The sequence below is a fragment of the Ovis canadensis genome, chromosome 1 (assembly GCF_042477335.2).
Source record: "Ovis canadensis isolate MfBH-ARS-UI-01 breed Bighorn chromosome 1, ARS-UI_OviCan_v2, whole genome shotgun sequence".
NCBI lineage: Eukaryota > Metazoa > Chordata > Mammalia > Artiodactyla > Bovidae > Ovis > Ovis canadensis.
This window is the reverse complement of record NC_091245.1, coordinates 230,151,036-230,175,862: the sequence shown is the minus strand read 5'-3', so window position 1 is coordinate 230,175,862 and position 24,827 is coordinate 230,151,036. Positions and strand designations below refer to the sequence as shown.

The following is a 24,827-nucleotide window of genomic DNA, read 5'->3' as shown; positions in this document are numbered from 1 at the left end:
TTTCTGGAACTCTCTTGCTTTCTCGATGAACCAACGGACGTTGGCAATTTGATCTCTGGTTCCTCTGCCTTTTCTAAATCCAGTAAATCATGCTTCACGTATTGTTGAAGACTGGCTTGGAGAATTTTGAGCATTACTTTGCTAGTGCGTGAGATGAGTGCAATTATGCAGTAGTTTGAATATTCTTTGGCACTGCCTTTCTTTGGGGTTGGAATGAAAATTGACCTTTTCCAGTGAATGGATATACATTAAAATAAATTCCAAAGGTCTCATCAAAGACTAAGATACATTTTTATGGGATTTAATTATTGAACCCACATGGGAATACTATGACATCATCAACCTAGTGATCAAATCTGAGATTTACATTCTATTGTAGGTAAACAGACTGCCACCAGTTATGGCCGCCATGGTGACAAAGTGAAAAATAAGCAAGTTATCTACGAAAGAGGTAATAAATCCCTTATAAAAAATATATAAAAATCACAATGTAACTGGCAAACAAAAACTTAGAAAAACAAGTTACACTCTCACAAATAACCATATTATCAAAAGATACAAATGAAGAAAATGCTAAATTGTTTGAATCCAATTTACAGTTATGGGATTCTTTGAATCATATTACTAACCTAGAGAGAAAAAAATAAATGAAAGTGTAATTAAAGGAAAAAAATCCTCTTCACCAAGTAGAAAATTACTGCTAACTACATCAAAGGAGGTGTTTAGTGATAGGTAAGAATTCAGTGGTCCTGCCTTAGATAACTTCTCATTCTCCCAAACTGAGAAGACTTTTAGATTAGCAAGGTGCTAAATACAGCTACGGAAAAGGCAATGGCAACCCATTCCAGTACTCTTGCCTGGAAAATCCCATGGACGCAGGAGCCTGGTAGGTTGCAGTCCATGGAGTCGCTGAGTCAGACACAACTGAGCAAATTTACTTTCGCTTTTCACTTTCATGCATTGGAGAAGGAAATGGCAACCCACTCCAGTGTTCTTGCCTGGAGAATTCCAGGGACAGGGGAGCCTGGTAGGCTGCCGTCTATGGGGTCACACAGAGTCAGACACTACTGACATGAGTTAGCTTAGCAGAAATACAGCGATATCTCAAAGCACCTTTTTTACTTACTCATAAATTTGTGAGGATGAGTAGAAAGTTGTTAAGGCCATAGAAAAAAATCTGAAGTTTTTTATCCAGTTACTAAACAGTTAGGGTCAGAAATCTTCTCTCTCCCTTCTCCAGTTCACTTAAGGAGATTTATGTATAACTTCTGAAGTATAACCTGCGTATAGCAGCCAGATCAAGAAAATAATCTCTCCTAGTCACACTTCTAAGGCTCACTTTTGGTCCTTAGGAGTTTTAGCACCTTTCTTGAAACTACTACCTCCCTTCTATCAGACCTCCTTTAACTAGAGGGGGGAAAAAGTAAAAACATGCTGCTGTTTCAAACTCACCCAGCTTATAAGGATTTTAAAAGAATAAAGGCAGATAAACTGTTGCTTTTGGAAATGAGAAACAACATAATAGACAAGAATTCATGTGTGTAAATATACAATTTTAACCAGAAACTTTAAAGATCTTTAGCAAAGGCATGGTGTATACTACATCAAAATATCTCCAACTGCTGAAATCCATAATAATTAGGAATCATTCCTTACCAAAAGAAATCATCATCCCATATAGACAGTAAAGACTATGTTTTTCATGAGAAAGTAATTTGCAACTGTTCAGAAATATAGTGCCAAGGAATCAGAGAAAGAGGAGGGTAGCATCCTAACACTGGGAAGATTCTCTTCTGCTCAGAAAACACTTCTTCGTACATCCTATTGAGCGGAGATCATGTGCATGAAGCATATGTGCATTCTGGTGTGAGAATGAATAGAGGAATAAGTGAATAGCTATGGTTTTTCCTGTAGTCATGTATGAATGTGAGAGTTGGACCATAAAGAATGCTGAGTGACAAAGAATTGATGCTTTTGAACTGTGGTGTTGGAGAAGACTCTTGAGAGTCCCTTGGACTGCAAGGAGATCAAACCAGTCAATCCTAAAGGAAATCAACCCTGAATATTCACCTGAAGGACTGGTGCTGAAGCTCCAATACTTTGGCCACCTGATGTGAAGAGCTGATCTCATCGGGAAAGACTCTGATGCTGAGAAAGACTAAAGGCAAAAGAAGAAGCAGGCAGCAGAGGATGAGACGGTAAGATAGCATCACTGACTCAATAGACATGAATTTGAGTAAACTCAGGGAGATAGTGGACAGGGAAGCCAGGTATGCTGCAGTCCATGGGAGCCGCAAGATAGGACACAACTTAGTAAGTGAACAACAACAACAAATTAGAGCACAGTCAATTCAGGGAAGTGCAAAGCTGTCTGAGGGGTGCACTAGGGTGTTTTTAGCTGCCCAAACGGATTGATGACCAAGGATCTGACTAGTCAGTGGTAAGTGGCATGGGAGGGGAAATAACAGAAAATTTCTAGAGTATGAAATAATCTATTTTGCAACTTTATACAGGAAGCAGACAGGAGCAACTATCTAAAAGTAGCAGCTTCTGCTACTAAAAATCATTTATAATTGTCTTTGATCTAGCATGAGTCAACATTCATGGGGCTTAAGAGGAAAAACTGTCCCCAGGAAATCCTGATCACCAAACTACCAAAACATACTCCAAATCTGGCCACTTCTTAGTATCTCTAACGTAAGTCTAAAGCCACCATCATCCTCAAGTACTGTCATAGCTCCAAAACTAATTTTCCTGATCCTACATTTATCCTTCAAACTCTGCTAAACACAGTCGCTAGTAATGCTGTTAAAGCTAAGTCAGATCATAAGGCCAGTATGGCCAACACAGAGGGAGTGAAGAGGATGGCAGGAAACTGGGGAAGAAGAGGGAGGGACACAGATCACATAAAGGTTGGAAAACCACAATAAAAGTTTCTCTTTTTTCTTCTGAATAAACAGAGAAGCCAGTGGAATGATGTTATCTGACATACAGTTTTAAAATATCACTATGGAGAACACTACAGATGGTATAACAAGAAAAAAAAGGCAAAAATGAGCAAGACTGGAAGCAAAGAGGCCAGTTAGGATTTCAACAACCCAGGAGAGAACAAAAGTGGATTGATGAGGAAGGCAGTAGGGATACAAATGATATGAATGAGTCATATTCTGAATATATTTTGAAATAAAATTATACAGGATTCGTTGATGAATTTGGTTTAAGAGAAAGAGAAACCAAAATGACTCAAGTTTCAACAGGCACAATGGAGCTGCCATTTCCTGAAATGAAAAAGACTAATGGAAAGTTACGACTAACCTAGACAGCATATTAAAAAACAGAGACATTATTTTGCCAACAAAGTTTCGTCTAGTCAAGGCTATGGTTTTTCCAGTGGTCATGTATGGATGTGAGAGTTGGACTATAAAGAAAGCTGAGCGCCGAAGAACTGATGCTTTTGAACTGTGGTGTTGGAGAAGACTCTTGAGAGTCCCTTGGACTGCAAGGAGATCCAACCAATCCATCCTAAAGGAAATCAGTCCTGGGTGTTCACTGGAAGGACTGATATTGAAGCTGAAACTCCAATATTTTGGCCACCTGATGCGAAAAGCTGACTCATTTGAAAAGACCCTGATGCTGGGAAAGATTGAAGGTAGGAGGAGAAGGGGACGACAGAGGATGAGATGGTTAGATGGTATCACTGACTCAATGGACATAAGTTTGGGTAGACCCTAGAAGTTGCTGATGGACAGGGAGGCCTGGCATGCTGCAGTTCATGGAGTCCCAAAAAGTCAGACACAACTGAGCAACTGAACTGAACTGAATGGAGGAACAAGTTGGAAGGGATATAAAATTTCTGTTTTTGGTTGGCTAACTTTAAGGTGACTTTAGATATCTGAATGACGAATCCAAGGAGAAAGTAGATATACAAATATACAAATATTTGTATATTTGTCTGGAGTTAACAGATAGGGCAGAGCTGGAGATATCATTGAGACCTCAGTTTGAGGGTTATCAGCACAAAGGTTATATTCAAAGCCATGGGATGGGACTACCCAGCAGAACTTGAACAGATGGTAGCTTCAACAACCTAGAAGTCCTACTGAAGTCTGAAGAACTGTCAGCATTAAGATTCTAGAGGAAGTAAGCTAGAGAAAAACAAGTGGAGACAGACAGACAATGAAATACTTAAAAACAGATTTTGGGAAAGTATAGATATTGTTAATGATGAGGTAGGTAAAGACTGTCAAAGTGGGTGGCCAAGGTCAAGAAACTGAGAGGACAGAGAAACAAAGGATTGATTTGGGAATGTTAAATCACTGAGAATAATGACAAGAATAGTGGTGGAGATAGACACAGTACCCAGACGCTAAAATACTATTCACTGAACGAAAAAAAAACAGCAAAGAGATCTGTAGATGACTGCAAAAAGGCAAAGAAGAGAATGGTTTGATCTCGTAAGACTTGTCTCAAAGGGACAAGAGGAAAGAGAAACACAATCAATTGTGCAGAACCCTAATGAGAAAAAAAGGTCCTTTGACACATGGAGGTTTGAAAGGCAAAACTGCCTCCGTTTGAAACAGCCAAGAGGAAAGTAGTTTTCTTAGGAAACAACCAGATTTAAATTAGACTAAGAAGTTAAAAGACAAAACTATAATGTTTACTCCAAAACACTGAGAACATAGATTTGGTCAGTGACATACTGTGAGTTCCAAAAGGTAGAGTGGTAGGGTTTAGATGGGGAAGAGCTAAGTCTAGGACAGATGGTGGGAAATGGAAATAAAGAGCCTGCTGTCCTTCTTCATTCTTCCCTGCCTCTGTGGTAGAAGAATCTAAATTTTTGCTGCATTCTTAGCCATCCAAAATAAAGATTATGTTTCTTAACTGCCCTAAAAACTGGGTGGAACCACATAGGACATCAACAATTCTTAAATCCAATGGGGATATTACAAAATCATCAACCTAATGGCCCAATCTGGGATTTATATCTTGTGGTGGGGGCAATAGATAACACTATCCAACAGTAATGCTTACCCACAGTGACAATATGAAAAATAAATGAATTACCTCTTATAAAAGCAATATAAATCAACATAATTGGCAAATTAAAACTTGGAAAATAATAACATGCTCCCTGCCATGCATCAAGACATACATAATGCAGCAACAAAACAGAAGGAACCAAGATTCTTGACATTATAAAGAGTCCTACCAGTCCTATCTAACCTTTAAGTGATAGAAAATAAAGTTTTATCATGTTTAAGTTAGTGTCATCAGTAGTTAAACTTAATAGTGAACTAATGCAGGGGATTAATAGTCTTGAATGTGGAAACTGAGGTAAACAGGGATGTAATGAATGATGGAATAGTCCCCATGGTCAAATAAAGGAAGGCGGATAATCAGTTTAAATTGTCTTCTTCCTGGAATGGTTTTCTTAGGAGGTTTGTGGTGCTGAGGAAAAGTTCCATAAGAGAGAAAAGGGAAGTCTTGCTAGGAGCACATGTAACTCTGCCTGAGTTTCCAGCTCTAAGACTACAGGCTTCAACATTAACACTTCTTTCTCCAGAGAGTCCTAATAGACACATCATGTCTCTGACCTCATCTCCTGTTTCCTCTCTTTTCACTCAAACTGCTCCTGTCACACTAGCCTCTATGTTTCGGGGCAAAGGAGAAGGAACCAGTGGACAGGGATCAAATGGCAATACAACAGAAACAGAAGATAACTAAGACAGCATGGTCCCAAGAAGCCATCTGATCAAGGACACTGATAATGGAGTACTTCATTTGTAGACTGACAGTTCACAAAAACATAAATAAGGATGGTCAGTGGGCAATCAAAAACATGAAATAAGGCACAGCCTTAATTTTAATTAAAGAAATGAAAATGAAAAACACTAGATACCATTTCCTGTTGTCAAAGTGACCAAATACAAAACACCCAGAACTCAGCACTGGCATAGAGAAACATAGTCACATACATTAGTGAAGAGCAGGAAATTAGTAATAATGGTTATTGATTCTTTTTTCGCCCCACCTCTCAACACTTTTGATTTCCTTCTCCAGCTCTGGGGAATCTCCTACCTTACAAATAAAAAATTATTTCCTCTGTAGCCCTCCTTATAGCTAGGACACAGGCAAATTACCTAGGTTTTGCCAATCTAACACATCTATGCCATATTTTGAGTTAGAAGATACTGATTTGAAGTAGGTATATATAAGGAATTTACCCTGGGAAGAATTCCTAATCATAGGAATTTGTCATATATCAGTACATGTAAATGTATACCAAGAGACATACACAAACTGTACAAGCTTATTACAGAATTCTATATAGTACTATCAAAAACCAGAAATTTAAATATTTATCAGAGATTATACACTCATATTCCAGATACATGTGTTTTTAATGTGGAGTAGAATTAAGAAAATAGAATTAAGAATTAATGTTAAGAATTAAACTTCATATTATGCTAAATGAAAGCAGTCACAAAAGGGCAGATACTATGTAATTCCCCTTATATGAAATACCTAAAGTAGTCAAATACAGAGATACAAAAATCAGAATGGTGATTACCTGGCAGGAAGGAGGAATGAGGACAGAGATTCGGTTCTGCAAGAGGAAAAAAGTTCTGTGGATGGATGGCGGTGAAAGTAGTGCAACAATATGAATGTATGTAATGCCACTGAATGGTACACTTTAAAAAGGTAAGAGTTTACAAAAAAAAAAGAAGAAAGAAAGAAAATTAGATTTAAGAACAAAAACTAAAAGGTAAAAGCACTAAGAAAATGAGAGAAATTTTAGGAGGGAAAGAGGGAAGCTATGACTTGTCAACAAGAATAGACATATAGATAAAACATAGCAGAGAGCCTCAGAAGTGAATAAGAATATGAAGGACAGATAACAAATGCAAGCATTAGATCACAAGTTTGTTTCCAACAGGTTCTGTTTGGGTCATTTGCACACTGGCTAACCCATGGGCATTGATACTAACAGTTGAAATTAATGGTTTGCTGACAATTACCCAAGGCTCTGTTTTTAAAAGTATTATTCTTATCAATAGTTTTCTAAATTGATACCTCTGATTAGACTCCTAAGTCTCTTTTCCAGTAAAGACAGGAGTGAGAGAGAAGCAGATCTTTACTCGACTGGTTCCATCATAGAACCACTTGTAGACTAGAGCTGGGATCTCTCATGTAACAGGGAAGGCAGAGGAAGATGCACCATTTCCAGGGACAGATTCAAACACCTAATAAACAATGGAAACAGGGTTGGCAGTATCGTTCAATTACTAAAGACCTCCAACCTCCACCCTATTCCAACTCCTGTACGTATTTGAAGTATATGTACTGGGGCTTCCCAGGTATATATAAGGAGTGGTATTCATATTTCCTTGCAATTCTAGCTCTAAGTAGAGCTAGCTATACTTTAATCTTATTCATATTGGTTATATTTATAATCCAGGATGGCCTAATAACTTTGAGCCAATAAACCATGTGATTCACAAAATTAAAAATAAGTAGTCATCTTTAATTCATCCTTTTAATTCAACTAGCAGAGAAAAAAATCACATTCAACTGACAAACTAGAATGCTGTACAGCTATTTAAAAAATGAGATGAATCTATATGTATCGATACAGAAAGATGTCTATAATATCTTAAATGACAAAAACAAAGTATACAGCAGTATTATGTAACTCAATCTCTTTTGTGATAAAAAATAATAGGAGGGGAAGAGATATATACTCGTTAATGCATACTAAAATGTTTTTCTCAAAAGACGTGCAAGACACTTAATGGAGGCTTTGTAAGGGTAGAGACACTGGTATGAAAAGGGAAGCTTTTAATCCTCATTTCATACTATTCTATACTGTTTGAAGTTATCATGTTCATAATATTTTATCCATACATTTATAGTTTTAACATAGGAATATTTGAATGATATGTTCATGGCATAGTTTTGCTTTTTTCTTTAAGCATTTCTGCATTAAAAAAAACTAATAAATGTTTTTTTATAAGATCCACCATTCTCATTCTCTTAGCCATTTCTACTGCATTTGCCACACTTCTGACTGAAACCTTCACTCCGTGATCTTCCAAACACTGTACTGTTTTCTTCTATATATAAAATGCGGCTAATAATACCTACCTCACAGGTTGGTTATGATGTTAAATGAGATAGAGTAGACATGAGATTGGGGGGAAAAAAAAACAACATCTTACAAATGTCCAGTAGATTGCCTGAAACATCGGAAGAACTTAACTATTTGCTATTTGTAGAGAAAACTGGTGTTTCATTACCCTTCATATATTCACTCTGTTCTGAGCTACAAAGAATTTCTTCTTGGAATACCACTTACTCCCTCTTAGCCCATATCGCTTCAATGGAGTCAGCATGAGACCTAGGCTTAAGTCAATTAGAGCTTTCTGAAGGAAACTTTTATTCAACTAAAAGACAGGGAAGAAAGACTCTCCCTAACTTTCCAGGTTTTCAAGTTTAGATTCAAGGCAAGAGTTACTATAACTATCTTACCATACGGCAAGGGGAGAGCATGGTGGTATCAGAGGCCACTATGTGAGGTCTGAGAATAATGCCAAGACAAGGGAACATAACGCAGAGCAAAGAAACACACTCCTAGTTCTTTCTTTGAATACTGAATCCAGTTATACTCACCTAACTTCTTGCTTACGGAAGCTATTTTTTTTCCTCAAGACAATTTGGATTTGGTCTTCTGTCACATATTATTATAATGATGACAAAATTTAACTATGCACTTAAAGAACTGCAGATGTTAATTTTAATTCTTTCCCAATTTTTCCCCTTGAACTTTTCTTATTTCTTCCCATGGGGTACAACTTTTTAAAATACAAAAAGTAGGGTTCTCCTCTCGAACTGCCTGAAATTATAGATAATGGCTATTAGTAGATGATTTTGGACCAGAAAGATGAGACTTGGTTATACTTTCCAAGGTGGTTTTAACTTGAGCCCATCCCAACAGAACCAGCTTCTTTTTATGCAAAGTACTAGCAAGGATCAATCAAGAGGGAGGAAGTCTACTTCTTGTGACCCTAATCTCTTCTCAGGTCACTTCTTCACTTATTCTGAGTATCCGACTTTCACTCTAGATTTGTCTCCATTATAGCTGTTGGTTATCAATGTCTGTTCCTCATTATCAATCTGAGTTAAGCCTGTTTAAAAAGTATTTATTCTGTTTAAAAAATATTTATGGTTAGGCTCAACTAAATCTAGAGCTATTGGTCACTTTATTGATTTTCTGAAATTACATTTCTTATCAGTCACTAAGACCAAACATTATTTACAACAACCATGAAAGGTAGTAAAACTAAGATTTATTTGTGACATCTTTCTTATCCCCTCATCACTAATCCAGAGATTCACAAAGAATACTATCTAACTTTTTTTTTTCTTTTTAATTTTTCATACTTTATTCTCTACATTGATAGGTTAAGAAAGTGAAATCTTCCTAAATACTGATTCATAGACAATGCTTATAAGCGGCACACGAAAACATTCAGTTTCACCAAGAGTAATATCCAGTGATCCCTTTAAATGCAATTTTAATCCTTACTTTCAGCTAAGTGCAATAATACAATGAGCTAAATACACACAAAATTTGTGAACTACAAAAGTGGTTTCCATAGCCACACATGGTTTTAGTCAAGTATACATTTTCAGAATAAATAAATACTAACAAATATGTTAATAAAACACTACCCCAAATGCTTACCTGCCATCAACTTTTCAGCAATGCCATTCCTGCTACTGAAAGCACTTTCTGAAGTTTTAATCTGACCTGGGAAAATGAGTTCTTTTAAAATCTGACAAACAGTATATTATAAACCCCAGAGATTTGTAATCCAGTATGTCTTTCAACACAGAACCATTCATAGGAAATTCTTAGTTTCTCAAAAAATAAAAAAAAATCACTCTTGTTATCTAAAGAGTATTAAATTATCTTAAGACAAATAAACACTCCTACAAAAGACTGTACTTTCTAATATTGTTTTCTCCTTAAAAGAAACACAAACCAGTTCACCATCTTTTAATAACTTACACTACTTTGGTCTAAAAGCTTTAGAAATATATGAAACACATCTTAGCTATTAAAGTCAAAGGTGCCATTTAGATTTCACATATTAAACAGCTATAGTACAACCTACAATGGCACAAGTATACATAAATATTAATTCATCATTGAGATGGTCAAGAGTCAGAAGAAACTGAATGGTTTGCAAACCAAAGGTACTTTGACTTACATGTGGTCATTAAAATCTAATATGTCATTCAAGTAGGGTAATATAATGGCAGGCAATTAAAGGCTCATATATCACTCTAAAATTGAAAACATGAAAATAAAGCCTGAAAACTTTGTGGTTCTCCATTTTTTCATTCACATGGTTAGGTATCAGGGCCTTACTGTGGAAAATACAGTTATTAAGTATGGTTTCCCCAGAACATAATGAAGCTTCAGAAAAGATGTCAAGATCCATAGTTTGCTTCATCAAATGCTTTTCTAGCGCGTTTCAATTCTTCATTCATAGTAAGCAAGTCTTTAACCCTAGCAAACTTTCTTGGGTCCTTTCGAATCAAGAAGACGATATCTTCAACTTGTACCCGACCTTGTCTTCCAATTGACATTGCCTTATGAGTCATTTCAGTGATGAACTCTATGACAAGGTCTTCAAGAATATCTACTGATTCAGTATAAGGATTCTGGTCATCTCCAAACCCATACATCATACACCGTAATTCTTTAGAAAAAAGTCTCTTTCTTTTACCCTGTCCACCTTCTGCACCTCCTCCAATTTCTTCATTTTCTTCCTCAAAGGTGGGATCCTCTTCTTCATCTGCCATCCCACCAGCCAGCCGCCTCCACTGCGCGCCCGCCTTCCTCGGAGAGCTTTTTACTACTCTACTATCTAACTTTAAGAGCTCAGACTATTAACTGTTAAATGTGTCCAGATTTTTACCATTCTACTGCATAGGCACCTCTCACCTCCTACATACAGAAGTGGACAGTAACGATCTAAGCCATGCTTGATCTCAGTCTCTTTCTCTTTTCATACATCCCACATAAGTGCTAACTTTTTTTTTAACCAAGTCACTCCATAGCTCAAAATTTTTCTAATATTTTGAAGATTTATCAATCTAACATCCTTGACCTGGTTTTCAAGACTCTTCATAAACTAACCTTCTTCTAACTTGACACCCCATTATTCAACCTTAGCACATACCCTAACAAGGTCAATGTCATAAACACAGCAATATCAAATGCATGCAGTGTGTATGTTAGATGAACAATCATAAACGATCCTATGCAGTAGGTATTATACGCTGGTTTCATAATAAACAGAGTTTGACAAACTGAGTACATTGTCTAAGTAGGTAGCTTTAAAAAAACGATGAGACTTGGGATTCTGTTATCTGTTACATCTTTCTCCTACATGGTGCTCTGTTTCCCATATACATTACTCAATTTGGTCTAGTCTTCGATATTTTTCAGGGTTAATATCTCTCCAACTTGGGTTTAGTATTGTTTTACAGACTTAAAAATCCAAAAGATTCCAGATGATTTCAAACAGAACTGATGTACATGTTCTGGTACACCTACCAACCAAATTTTTCATTGAGCTTTATTGTCTGTAGTTTGTCTTATGAAAATAATTTTTTTCAACTACAAATAAACAAAAGTGTATTACAATACTGAGTCAGTGTTTATTCAAATCACCTTAGTCTCTCAACCTCACTGAATTCTTACACTTAAGGGGAGTGTCTTCCACACCTTCAACTCTTGAGAATCACTGAACCTTAACATGATGCTCCTCAGGGCAAGAATCATACTTTCTTACTTAGAATGACAATGTAAATTCACTCAATAAAGATTTATTGGGGCCTCAGCATGCCAAGTCCTAAGTATGCAAAAGTTAAAAGGGGAAATAAAAGAGGCTCCCAGTTATCAGTCAAGTACTTAAGAGTCTCTGAATAAATATTTGTTGGACTTATTCAGATCAATTAACGGTTAACAGTGCGATGGGACAGGACCAAGTTTAATAATCTGATCAAAGTTCTGGAAAAACTAACTCCCCAGAAAAATTCACAAGCACACAGAATTTTGTACTCAATTCCGGGGGCAGGCGGGGGCTAGAGTAGTGGAGAAGTGGTATGAACTCTGAACCCCAATCACCTACTACCAGATCCACAAACTCCTAGTTAAAAACCCATTAACAAAACTAAATTATCTGGGAGCAGGAATACTTGCTCCATAATCCTGATTATGCCCGAGAGTGCAGTGTATACAGAAGCTACTTAAGAAATATCTGCAGATCAATAATTTCCCCATAACCAGACGACACCAGCAAATCGTTTCTTCCATTAGAGTCTTTCAGTCGAATGATTTTAAAAACTTAAAACCCCTTTTCACTAGTGACATTAATGACCTAACACCAATAACTCGAAATCATTATTTGCTATTCACTACACGATCATTCACCAATCCAGATCTTCTCTCCTCCGTGTTGCTCCTCTGCTCCCTCCAAATTCAGGGCTTCCTCCTTCGCATCCCAAAAGCTAAGTCCAGAGCGCCCAGTGAGACCGGCAATAACCGATGCTCCACGCCACACACACAATCAAAGTAGGGAAGGTGAATCCAGTAAAGGCCACAACTTCCAAATCCTTTCCTCAACTCTCGCTTGGAAGTAAACAGATTTACCTTAAGTTCCAGGAAAACGGGGTCGATCTTTCTCACAGAACTGAGACCAGTTACCAAGAAGCAGGACAGCCCTGTCACCATAGCGACTTCTAAGAGCTAAGCTCACTCCCTCTTCGCGCGATACTTCCCCTCAGCGCGTCACCCGAGCGGGCCTGAGGCCCCGCCCCTCAGTGGGCCCGCCCTCTTCTAAAGGGACGTTATTGGACGACTGGTCCTTGACTTAAACTGAAGGGTGAATTCCACTTTATCTTTCTCAAGATTCGCAAGGTTTGTTTTTAAAAAAAATTTATAAGAGTGCTATTGCCGTAGGGCCACGGAAAACATTGTTTCGCTTTTTTTCACTTTGTAGAAAACGTTCCTTGCAGCTTGGGTCCCGCCAGGAGTTCGCGCATGCGCGTAAGGTATCAGAAGATGGCGATAATCGCCGCATTTTTTTCAAATTAGTGGTTCCCAGAAAGCATTGCGCGCGTTTGTAACGAATTTCCGTTCGAGTTTGTATTTTAGGCGCCATTTTCGAGTGAAGGACCCGGAGCCGAAACACCGGTAGGAACCGGGGGGGCCTATACAACCGTTTCCAGCCTTGGTCTGAGCGGACTATCCCGCAGGTAAAGTACTTCTTTTCCTGATCGATTGTCACACTCTCACTTCCTGCCCCGTCCGCAGGCGCCTGGAAAGAGGCCTTGAGCTGGAGCAGCCGAAGTCTAGGCTGAGGCTGCCGCGGGGAGATTTCGCTCGCTGTCACCCCTCCCCCCTCAGTGCTCCCCGGCGGTCGAAGCTCCCGCGCGCTTCTCCCGGGCGCCACTTCTCTGAGCTACTGAAGCGTCGATTGTGGCACTGGGGCTGGGCCCCTCTCAGCCCTCGCGGACCTTTTCTCAGAAATCTTGGTCGGCTACGGCGTCGCCCCCTGTCCCGGCCCTCTGCCCGTTTCTCTTCTCCCGAGGGACTGATCACTAGGTCTGAGCCCTTACTGGTGGCCTTTCGTAGTTTATTGTCCAGCGGGATTCGCCGCGGACCTCAGGGACAAACCCCTGCCACCCCAAGGTGATGGAAGCGGAGTTGGAGCTGCCGGCTTCCGATTTGAAAGTCGCGAGCGGTCGACCGCAGCCGCCGGGCCCCGGCCGCCGTGTAAACGGAGACCTCAAAGCCCCCCGGCCGTCAGCCGCGCCAAGGGCTAAATGGCGGGGAGAGGAAGGTGGGCGGCGAACCGCCACTTGGTTCCCGACTGCTCTGCGAAGAGTTGAGAACCCCTCAAACCTAAAGCTAGTACGGACTCAGAGACAAGAATCTGCGCTCTGATCCCCAGCCCCGAGAGCGTGGGAATGTCCGTAAATGTCGGCGTGCGGGATGTAACTTCGTTTAGAAATGACGTTACGGTATTCTTACACATTTACACTGTGGGCAGAGGAGGGGGACATTAAAAAAATAAAAAGAACCTAAGCAGTTGCTCTCTTTGCTCGCTCCGCAAGCACGTCTAGGAACTTGCTTAGAACTTGAGAGGGCGAATCCCGCCTTCCTAGCACTTGAGTTTTTTGTGCCTTCTTTCCCGAGGACTCGCTGGCGTTGCGCGGGGTTTTTAAACGGAGCCCTAGAAAACGGGTGGATGAAGTTTTCCCTGAGTGGGACGGGTGGCGGGCCGACAGGGAACTTGACTGCACGGCCACCGGCCCGCGGGCTGACTTGCACCCGGCTTTCCCTCGGCTCCAGCGACCATGCCCCGTAAAGGCACCCAGCCCTCCACTGCCCATCGCAGAGAGGAAGGGCCGCCGCGGTCCCCGGACAGCACCTGCAGCGACACGGAGCCCGATCCGCCGCCCGGCCGCGCGAGGAGCCAGGCGCTGGCCACCGCAGGTGAGTAGCCCTTCGCGACGCCGAGGGCAAGCGCGTGGACGGTTGGTATTCCAGGGCGCGGACGAGAAGGGCTGCGGGGTTGACATCCGAAGGTCAAGAAGGCGATTTTCACAGATTCGACAGTGAAATTTCGGTTAACGGTGCTGGAGGAATGGGGGATAGTAAATAGCTAAAATTCTGAACTTCTGTTCCTTGTCTTATATTTCCGCGGAAATCGACACGGTCAGCCAGAGTGGACTTTTTTCAGTGTCAGCGTGACTATTTGTTAATATGATAAAAAGTTGCTTGATCGTACAACTTCACCTCGGTGATCTTAAATTGCAAAGAGAAGGTAATTTGCGCCTACGCCCGCACGCGCCGTAGGTTTTGTTGAGTCCAGGAATTGAGTGACATGAAACCCCTGTAACTGTCACGGGAGCTCGCCAGTGTCCAAAGTTAGGGTTTCAGATGCTTAACAGATACTGAAAGTTGGATCTAGAGCCGTAGGATTTGACCACCTGTTCAGGCAGGGACTCAAGTGATTGTGGATTTTCCAGATTTGCGTTACGATGTAGTGTATTGACTCCTAAAAGGTATATTTCTATAGAATTTTGTGACTGATGGCATCTCTTTCAAAAATTTTCCTTTGTCGTAAGACAAAGCCTAAAGACTGTCATCCTTTGTGAATGTAAGATAATACTGTATTTGAGTGAAAAATAGAGATTCCTAGGTTTCATAAATGACGTCTTCATAGATTAGCAGGCTACAAATTGCACTGATGCAGGCTTCCTCTCTCCCCCTTTTTTTCCTTTCCTTTGACTGACTTAGAAACTCCAAGTGAGGAAATTGATAGTAGAAGTTTAGAAGAGATTTTGAATAGCATCCCTCCTCCCCCACCTCCTGCAATGACCAATGAACCTGGAGCTCCTCGTCTTATGATAACTCATATTGTAAACCAGAACTTCAAATCTTACGCTGGGGAAAAAATTCTGGGACCTTTCCATAAGGTATTTGACAATTTTTAAATAGCTGTTGTAAGGTAATGCATCTTTATTACAAACTGTTTCAGTTTTGTAGTTATTGTGTATTCTGATTGATACATACATGGTGTGGTTTCTATGCTTTTAACTACTAAAATTAGCTTTTGTTTATCTGATTGTCTTTTGGTACCTTTCTTTATAAAGTTTTCCTCACTGAATAGAATTTGTGGGTTTTATGTTTGAAAAGAATATTTTCTTTTTAACTGTAAGAATGAATTTTGTAAAAAGTCTGAGTCAAAATTAGAATATGATCTCATTTAAAGTATTGAAACTTGTAACATACAAGACATGATCTGTGAAAACTATCTTCTAGCACCAAAAGCTTTTTGAATACTTGTAGTTTTGCTGCAAGTTAAATTATTTTAAATTAAAATCAGTAGTATAACCTTTTTAACTTTTTTTTTTTTCCTGTTCTTTTTATGCAGCGATTTTCCTGTATTATTGGGCCAAATGGCAGTGGCAAATCCAATGTTATTGATTCTATGCTTTTTGTGTTTGGCTATCGAGCACAGAAAATAAGATCTAAAAAACTCTCAGTTCTAATACACAATTCTGATGAACATAAGGATATTCAGAGTTGCACTGTAGCTGTTCATTTCCAAAAGATAATTGATAAGGTAAGGGATTTTGTTTAGTTATTTGCATCTTCAAGTAAGGAAGACAGGATTTCAGTACATTACACATTTTATTAATTTGGGCTTAAATTAGCTTGTAAAAATTAGTATATGGTTAAAGCAGAACCAGTATTGATTTCATTGCCTCCATGATCGTATTTTCTTTTTGAGGTGTGATGGTGGCTGTTAAAATATTAAAATTTTTAGTCATGGAAATGAATTATAAGTAGCTCATAATAGTACCTTTTTGAGCAGTTCTAGTATCTTGAGTACCAGTTTTAAAGTTATGTTTTCCTTGCTTTCAGATAAGTTACCTAAACTTGAAAATGTAAGTTGACTAATTTTACCATCTCTGTTATTTCAATTCACGTTAAAGTTAGTAGGAATCTACTACCCTTTTAAAACAGCAGAAGGATAAGCTAACTTTTTTTTTCCCTCTAAAAGGAGACAGTTATACATAAAATGCCTATTTGGGTTATTTACATGGCTCTGTTGGTACTGGGGTTTTTTCTCTTCTGTTTAATAATCAGCTTTGGGAATTCGTAGTTCAAAACTGGCTGGAACCTAAAAATGTAGAAAACTAATTACATAACAAAATGAGGATGTGATTTGGCCTCTAGGTCTTGTTTTTAATTTTAATGTAACGAGCTTTAAATAAATCTACATGGTGGTATATATTTTAGTTTTGTTTCTTAGTGCTTTTCTGTTATACAGTTTGGGTTGGAAAGTAGATAGCCAGTAAATCAGATTTGATTTTGTAGCTTATTAATTACACTTGATTTGTGTGAAGTTTAAAAGTCATGGTTTCAAAATGACCTAGTTTTTAAAGGAAAGCAAGTTTTAATGTTAAAGCAGATTTGCCCTTCATTTCTTTTTGTTTGATTAAAAAATAGGGGAATGTAGTTGTCAGTTCTTTGCAGTTCTTTTTACCTTTAATTGATAGCTATTTTTCACCACCACCACCCCCCCCAAAAAATTAATCTATATCACCGTACTACCATCCCCTCCCTTTTTCCTTGAATCATCCCTTGCAGCTTTTTTTAATGAACTAATGTAATCTATCAAGGTGGTTTAATATTTGGGGTGAGTTTGTTTTGGATACAGTGGGATTCTTGTTTCCCTTCAGTTCTTTTCTCAGTTAAGTATGTTTCTAGGCTTGAAGATGTAGTTGGTTTGACTTTGGTTTTTGTGATCTGTGAGGAAGGAGTCCAAGAACTCCTTAGAAATAGAAAATTATTTCTATTCTTTGCTAAGATAATTAATTCTAAGAACTATTGTTAGCTTTTGTGCATATCCAGTTAAAGTTCTTAATCCATAGAATTGGTTTCAATATGAATTGAGTGAAATTTGAAGCAACTTATGACTTAATACCAGCAATTGTTTTCTGGTTTTGTTTTTCCTCAAAACAGGAAGGGGATGATTATGAAGTCATTCCTAACAGTAACTTCTATGTATCCAGAACGGCCTACAGAGATAATACTTCTGTTTATCACGTAAGTGGGAAAAAGACTACATTTAAGGATGTTGGAATTCTTCTTCGAAGCCATGGAATTGACTTGGATCATAATAGATTTTTAATCTTACAGGTAAGTTTATTAAGACATCAGAGGTTCTCTCTTTTTTTTCTTTTAGTAAAAGCGTAAAGAGGTTTTTCCCTATTGGATGAATCCTGTATTTTTGAGGCCTTAAAGTACTGTAGCAGCACATCATGGTTTACATACTACAGTCAAGATGCGAATCATTATTTGCTGCTCTAGAAATTTAAGGAAATTCATTCAAAACTGTATTTTCATGATCATATGCTCAGTTTGTTTGGATGGACTGACATACTTGTTCCGCTCTAGCAGCACGTAAATATTGGGGTAGTAAAATAAATATTAAACACCAATATTATTGTGCTGCTTTAGCGTGACAGGGACATAGCAACTATTTATCATTTTTGTTTGTATTGCTCTTTATGATAACATTTTAAATAAGATTTGTTATCTTTTAATAATAGTTCTTTTACTTTTGTTCTTATTTGTAATCTCTACTAATATTATATACTCCAAAAAAGGGGGGAAAAAACCACTCTGGATTCTTGGTGTTTGACAGACTTCTCTGATGTAATTTTTTATTTTTTTAAATACTTAGAATGGTCAATTAAAAGCTTATACAAGCTCTGTGTTTTGGTTCAAATGGCCTATTGAACCACTACTACTGGAAAATTAGAAAGTGATATTTCATTCTTAAGTATCATACTATTAAAGGCTTTTTAAAGAGCTATAACATTAAGTACATGGTGTTAAGTTGATTTTTATAAAAGAAACTATTCTTTATTTGAGTAAAGATATTTTCTACCAGATTTGCTTGGTAAGAAAATCCCTCATCTTCTCTATGTTTTACCTTTCAAAAAAGTTTTTAGTGTAAAAGCATGGCTTAAGAGGAAAACTATAGTGATGTGGAAATAGCTGCTGATATTCTTTAGTGTCCTGCACTACTGGTTTTAAACTGGATTTTGGTTTGAGAAATTTTTACTAGTGTGGCTGAGTGTTCCCAGTAAGAAACTTACAAAATGTTAGCCGTTATTTCCATTTTAGTCTATATTTTACAACTATTTTTTTAAAAATAAAAGTTATTTATACATAATATATGTGGAAAGTAAGTAAATATAATTCTGGGGTGACTTATGTTAGTATCTCACTACCAGTTCATTTGTATACTTCTGTAACCCAAACTTAATTTAAAATGGATGTTGGGAACTCCTTAGCAGATATATTTCTAAATGAGATTTGAATTTACATAAATGTGGGGTTAAAGCTATACGTGTTTTTTAAATCAAATTTAACTGTTCTGGGACTTGATTTGGTTAATTATGGATTAAAAAGTTACGCCTCATTAGAAAACTAAATTTGATAATGATACCATTTTGCAGGAACTTATTGTTGTGTTTATCTTATTATTTGCTGTATATTTACTATCACCCTGAAATAATCAGAGTTTTACACCTGTACGTAGACTCATCAAAATAGATTGTATTTTAACCCTTGTGTGTTTTTTTCCTTGGTGTAGCCTTTCTACATAGTTCTGTGAATAAAGGGAATTAAATAAAGTAACATCTCAAAGAGATAAATCAGAATAGTTTTTAAATTGTAAATTTTATATTCAGTATGTGCTTCTAAAGTGTCCAGGATGCTTAAGCCCTTTATCCTCATAATCTCAACTTGTTTTTAATCATCTTAACAGTTACATTGTTGAAATCATTTTTAATACCAAGGTAAACTTTCCACATTAACAAATTGAATTCCATTTGATTAAATTTACAGATAAAGACTCTTAGGAGCTCACCTGTTAGGAAGAAGAAACAGGGACTGGACTAGATATAATTATTTTATTTTAAAGTTTGAGGGAAAGAGGCAGTGGTTTCTATGGATTTTTATTTAGTTCCTTATCAAAATCTTAGATTCCTGCCCTAGAAATTTAAAGCATTTGAAGGTAAGTAAGAATACAATTTTCGTTACCTTATCTCCCACTAAATAACATTTATCTTAAAAATTAACTAGTTTGGGAGACTGGGAACTTGAGACCATCAGAACATAGGTGATTGCTTTGAATAAAATGTAGGCTCTTTGGCCAGTGGCAGTGATTAACAGGCTAAGTGATAGAAATTCAGCTAAAGTGAAAACTTATTTTTTAGACTAAAAAGCACTGAAATTTAGAAGTCCATAAGGATAATTTTTTTATATAGTATTTATAATGGTATAGTAGGTTCTTCAAGTAGGCATTTCTAGTATTTGAAATGATTTAAAATTTCATCATTGGCTATTTTAATGAGTTCCTAATGAGTCACTAAACTGAGATACTATAAGTGATCCAAAGATGGTAGAAATCTATTTCTTGTCCTTCTACATGCTTTCTAAAAGTGTTAGATTATAATTGGCCATTGTAATCCGTACATTTTTGTACATTTCCCTGTTTATACCTTGTTTGAGAGCTGTTTTCCCATTGTCATAATTCTTGGTATGAACAAGTTGAGTTTTTATTAGCTGAAAGATTTCACAGTAGCTCATTTTGTCACAGTTTTCAACTTCATATGCTTTTTGTCTTCATATTTTAAAATCTAAACTAAAATTTAAAAATAAGAACTAAGATTTTTTTCTTATTCAGTAATTTGGAGATTGGATTAACCAAGATCTGAGTTACCTGTTCATTTTTTCTTTCCGGTATACTTCTTCCCTGCTTGCATAACGTATAAGCTTATTGAATTCTGATCTTTTATCTGTAGAAATAAGACTGTGCTGTATCAAAAGAAGTTGTTTTAGTTTTATCAGTAGTACTTCAGTTATCCAGAAGTGTCTTGTTCATCACCTCACTATGTGAAAGAAGCTATCTCTAAGCACCCAAAATAATACCAAGCAGTCTACCTCCTAAATTGTTGTCCTTTCTGTTTTTGCACTTGTTTTACACAGATACTGACCTCAGTCATTATAGTTTCGTAGCTTTTGTTAGTTCACAAATTAAAAATTTACTAGAATAGCACAAAAACAATAACTTAACAGTAAAATAGAAAATGGATAAAATAAAAATATAACCAAGGCAAAATTTCAACACCTAGTAAATCTGGACCATTAATTTTGATGCAGACACCCATAATTACCTTAAATCTGAAGGCCTTCCTTATTAGGAAAAGTTTTATTATACATGTACTGTATTTGAGTTTGTGATTCAGTGCTTGGTAAAATTTGGATTCTGTTTCAATAAAGATAAAGCATAGTACCTATTTATTCCTCTTAGATTTTTAAGCTATATTATAAATTAGATTATTGAGGCATGCTGTAAATGAGTCACAATATCTTGGTTTTCTGCCCAGTTCAATAAGTTAAGGTTTAGGCCTTGGATATTATAAATATCCTCTTGACATATGCATGCTATTTTTATGTTGCTTTTAAAAACTATAAATGGTATTTTCCACAGTTGCTTAATATCTCTGATATAGTGTAAATATAAATTAAAACAGGAAGTTAGTAAACAACAGGGAAGAAATGTGTTTAAAACCTTGTTTAGTATACTTAAGCTATGGAAAATAGAAATAACATTGAGGAGGACTATAAAATTTTTGTCAGCTTCAGATGCTAGCTTTATAGCAACTTAAAACTTGTTTGGGTTTCTGTCTACCATATTACCACTGTTTGTGATTTGGAGCTTTCAACGTGACTTCAAATTCAGGTTTTAAATTATTATTAAAATGTATTGAGGTTATTGCTTTAAACTAAAACTACTTTGTAATTTCACATGGGATAGGTATGTTTTCTGAAATGAGTGGTCTTCTAAGCATAGACTGTCAGCCCTTAGATTATACATGAAATGACACAAATTGGAAAGGTAAGGAAGAAAACAAATAGCAGGTGGTAAGGCAGTCAGAGAACATCAAGGAACAGAACCACAAGAAAGGTTGTCATTGAAATACCACAACAGTCCTAATAGTCATATGACAGGCAGAGGCCTAAATGTTCTAATGACCTGTTGATTCAGTAGTGTTAATTGATAATAACCATTTTTTAATGGATCCCATATAACAAATGAAAACAATGTTATATGGGACTTGAGATGGAAATGTTGATTCATAAATGTCCTTTTCTTTCACTTGAAAGTGTTTTTACTGCTGGGCAGCCTTGTTAGAATGAAAAGAAATCAGAGCTATGTATCTTTAATTTTAACTGGAAAGGGAGGAACAAGTGACCAAAAACAAGCAACCACTATGCTTTGTTTGAAGCTAGGCAGTCTAATAGTAGTATTCCATCACTTTAGTAAATAGTTTGGCCTGAAAAGTATAATACCTTTAGAAATATTTTTTATGATTGTTACACCAAGTCATAACTTCTGGTTATCTGAAAAATGTATGCCTAAATAATACCTTATGTGATTTGACTCAGATACGTAAGTTCTCTTGGCATGGCTTTTCATTTATCTTATTGTAAGTGTTCAGCTATTCAAATCAGATCAGAATGTTAGACTATTTGGTGTCAGATATTTGGATTATAAACACAGACATAAAAGAGTTAAACTGACTACTTCCAGGTTAGTGATTCTCAGCTGGGAGTAGTTGTTGCTTTCTCTCTCACCCAGTACATGTAGCATTGTCTGGAGACAGTTTAGGCTGTTAACAGCTGGGGGAAGCCTCATGCTGCTGGCATCTAGTGGGTAGGGTCAGAGATGTTATTAAACATCTTATGATACTCAGCATAGTTCCCCACAACAAAGTATTCAGCCCAAAATGTCAGCAATGTTGCTGTTGATAAACTTTGTTTAGATAACAACTGAATAAGTCTTGGCTTGTACAATGGCTAGAGTCTCACCTATTGTGATCCAAAGCTTTAGATACTCTTCCAGGCTTAAGTTCTGTATAAAACCTAAAGCTTGCCTAAAATATTTGGAAAGAACTGATAATTGAAAGCAGATATTTCAGTTATATAAATTGAAATATTTATATAAAAATATTTTATATAAATGTCTACATGTTTTAGTTTAAACACTAATATTTAGCTAAATCTAATTCATACATACCCAAGGTTACAGAGAAATCTAAATAATGACAGGCTCTTAGGATAACATTTCACCTTGTGTTTTATAATCATGTGCTGTTGTCAAAATACAGAAAACTGGTCATCTATAAATTTTTTTTTAATTTTGATTTTTAATGAGTAGATTCTCCCCCCTCCAACCCCCCCGTTATGGGGTCTTAGATCCCCAACTGGAGATCAGACCAGTGCCCCCTGCAGTGGAAGCTCAGAACCCTAACCCCACTGGACCGCCAGGGAAGTCCCTAATAAGTAGATTTTTCGAGGAGTTGTTTTATCCTTTCTTGTTTGATCTTTAGTTTTTTTCTACTGTATATAATTATATTGAAGATTTTGGAAATATGATGCTTTGTCATTAGCAAGTTTTAACCCAGATTTTTAAGTTTCATTTATAAATACTGTAGATACTTAAATTGAGACAGAATATATGCCCCTTTTAAAAAATTTTTTTTCAGGATAACATTTTGTGCTGTTTTGCAGAAATAAAGGGGTATGTTTTTAGTTTTGTACTTGTCTGTCCCTTTTCTTCTGTTGTAATAAAGAGTACAGGCAGACTACTGGTGTGGAGTAAAGTAGCATTTTGCCTGAGCATATTCAGACAAAATTTTCTCCCCCATCAAGTTAAATGGCTGCCTTTCAGTCAGCCTTGAAAGTTACTGACTGTACTTTTTTCGTTTCTCTTTGTAACTGAACTGCATAAATGCAAATATATAATGTTAATCTTAGATTTTAACTATAGTTTAAAAGTTGTTATAATAATAATTGCAAGCAAAAGTTTTCCAGTGTTGTATGTACCAAGACCTTTAGTTTGCAGTCAGTTTTCCTGTTATTACCGTGAGAGAAAATAGTATTTCCTTTTTCATTTAATGGCTTGTTTGTTTGTTTAGAAAGTAAGAACATCATTACTTGCATTGTTATATAATTTTATTTATGTATTTATTTTTGGCTGTGCTGGGTCTTTGTTGCTTTGCACAGGCTTTCTCTAGTTGCAGTGAATGGGAGCTACTCTAGTGTTGTGCAGGCTTCTCATTGCAGTAGCTTCTCTTGTTGCAAAGCTGGTCTCTGGAGCACAGGCTTAGTAGTTGGCAGCACACGGACTTAGTTGCTCTGAGGAATGTGGGATCTTCCCAGACCAGGGATCAAACTCAAGTCTCTGGCAGGAGGCTTCTTTACCACTGATCCATCAGGGAAGTCCTATTTGCATCTTACTAAAATCTCTTTATGCTACTGATTCATATCATTTAGTTTAATGTTGGATTTGCTAATTGACTTGTTTCTAGTTCTTACTTGAGGCTGATGTAGCCAAACATATACAGTGAGTGTGAAAAATTACTTTTTTTAAAGGGTGAAGTTGAACAAATTGCTATGATGAAACCAAAAGGCCAGACTGAACACGATGAGGGTATGCTTGAATATTTAGAAGATATAATTGGTTCTGGACGACTGAATGAACCTATTAAAGTCTTGTGTCGGAGAGTTGAAATATTAAATGAACACAGAGGAGAGAAGGTGAATCTTCCATAGACTTTTGTAAACCAGAATGTTTCATTGATTAACAGATTTTACTAAGCCAGATAATTCAAGTTATGATAGATCATAATTGTTTAAGCAAAGTTTTATGTTTTCCTTATTAATATTTCAGAGAAACATTGTTTTATGAATGTAGTTTGTTTTTATCTAATGTTGGCATATTTTAAATTCAGACTGTTCAATACACTTAACATGAACAATTTCTATCCTTTTAACTTTTGTAGTTAAACAGAGTTAAAATGGTAGAAAAGGAAAAAGATGCCTTAGAAGGAGAGAAAAACATAGCCATTGAATTTCTTACCTTGGAAAATGAAATATTTAGAAAAAAGAATCACGTTTGTCAATATTACATGTAAGTACCTTAATTTATCAACTTTTGTATTAATCTAATCTGTTCTCTCTTCCTGTATTAGAGAAATGTGAAGACTGAAGTAAAAAAATTCTGCAAGTGGTTGTGATGAATTTATTAAATTAGAGTTTTTGATATAGTAGTGAAGTTAATTTTTAACTATCCTACTTGAAGTTGGGTTCA

General features: G+C 36.8%; 3 protein-coding genes across 11 annotated transcripts in view; 1 reads left to right on the top strand and 2 right to left on the bottom strand.

Annotated features, from left to right (window-relative positions):
* IFT80 (intraflagellar transport 80) overlaps positions 1-12,889 on the bottom strand; it is a 133,780-nt gene extending 120,891 nt beyond the window's left edge. For 2 of the 6 annotated variants that reach the window (XM_069561430.1, XM_069561465.1), the window contains exons 1-2: positions 12,728-12,867; positions 9,746-9,811 (exon numbers count right to left, since the gene is read on the bottom strand). The gene's annotated coding sequence lies outside the window, so the exon portion shown is untranslated. Of the gene's footprint in view, positions 1-8,670; positions 8,894-9,745; positions 9,812-12,727 lie in introns of all 6 variants that reach the window. The other 4 variants (XM_069561447.1, XM_069561438.1, XM_069561454.1 and 1 more) reach the window with 4 other exon arrangements.
* LOC138424594 (transcription initiation factor TFIID subunit 13) lies at positions 10,386-11,874 on the bottom strand. The gene has a single exon (XM_069561779.1). It carries the CDS (start codon positions 10,870-10,872, stop codon positions 10,498-10,500), a length of 375 nt encoding a protein of 124 aa, XP_069417880.1. The 5' UTR covers positions 10,873-11,874; the 3' UTR covers positions 10,386-10,497.
* The window catches only part of SMC4 (structural maintenance of chromosomes 4), a 32,116-nt gene continuing 20,170 nt past the window's right edge, over positions 12,882-24,827 (top strand). Inside the window, exons 1-9 of one of the 4 annotated variants that reach the window (XM_069561234.1) lie at positions 12,882-12,994; positions 13,077-13,128; positions 13,232-13,332; positions 14,432-14,575; positions 15,383-15,561; positions 16,020-16,211; positions 17,618-17,794; positions 24,110-24,274; positions 24,520-24,647. In XM_069561234.1, coding sequence (XP_069417335.1) covers positions 14,437-14,575; positions 15,383-15,561; positions 16,020-16,211; positions 17,618-17,794; positions 24,110-24,274; positions 24,520-24,647 — 980 coding nt within the window. In that variant the 5' untranslated portion in view covers positions 12,882-12,994; positions 13,077-13,128; positions 13,232-13,332; positions 14,432-14,436. Of the gene's footprint in view, positions 12,995-13,076; positions 13,129-13,231; positions 13,333-13,390; positions 14,907-15,382; positions 15,562-16,019; positions 16,212-17,617; positions 17,795-24,109; positions 24,275-24,519; positions 24,648-24,827 lie in introns of those variants that run through there. The other 3 variants (XM_069561240.1, XM_069561251.1, XM_069561262.1) reach the window with 3 other exon arrangements.

Excerpts from the sequence above, each read along its gene's own strand:
- LOC138424594 (XM_069561779.1), bottom strand. The coding sequence starts at position 10,872 with ATGGCAGATGAAGAAGAGGATCCCACCTTTGAGGAAGAAAATGAAGAA.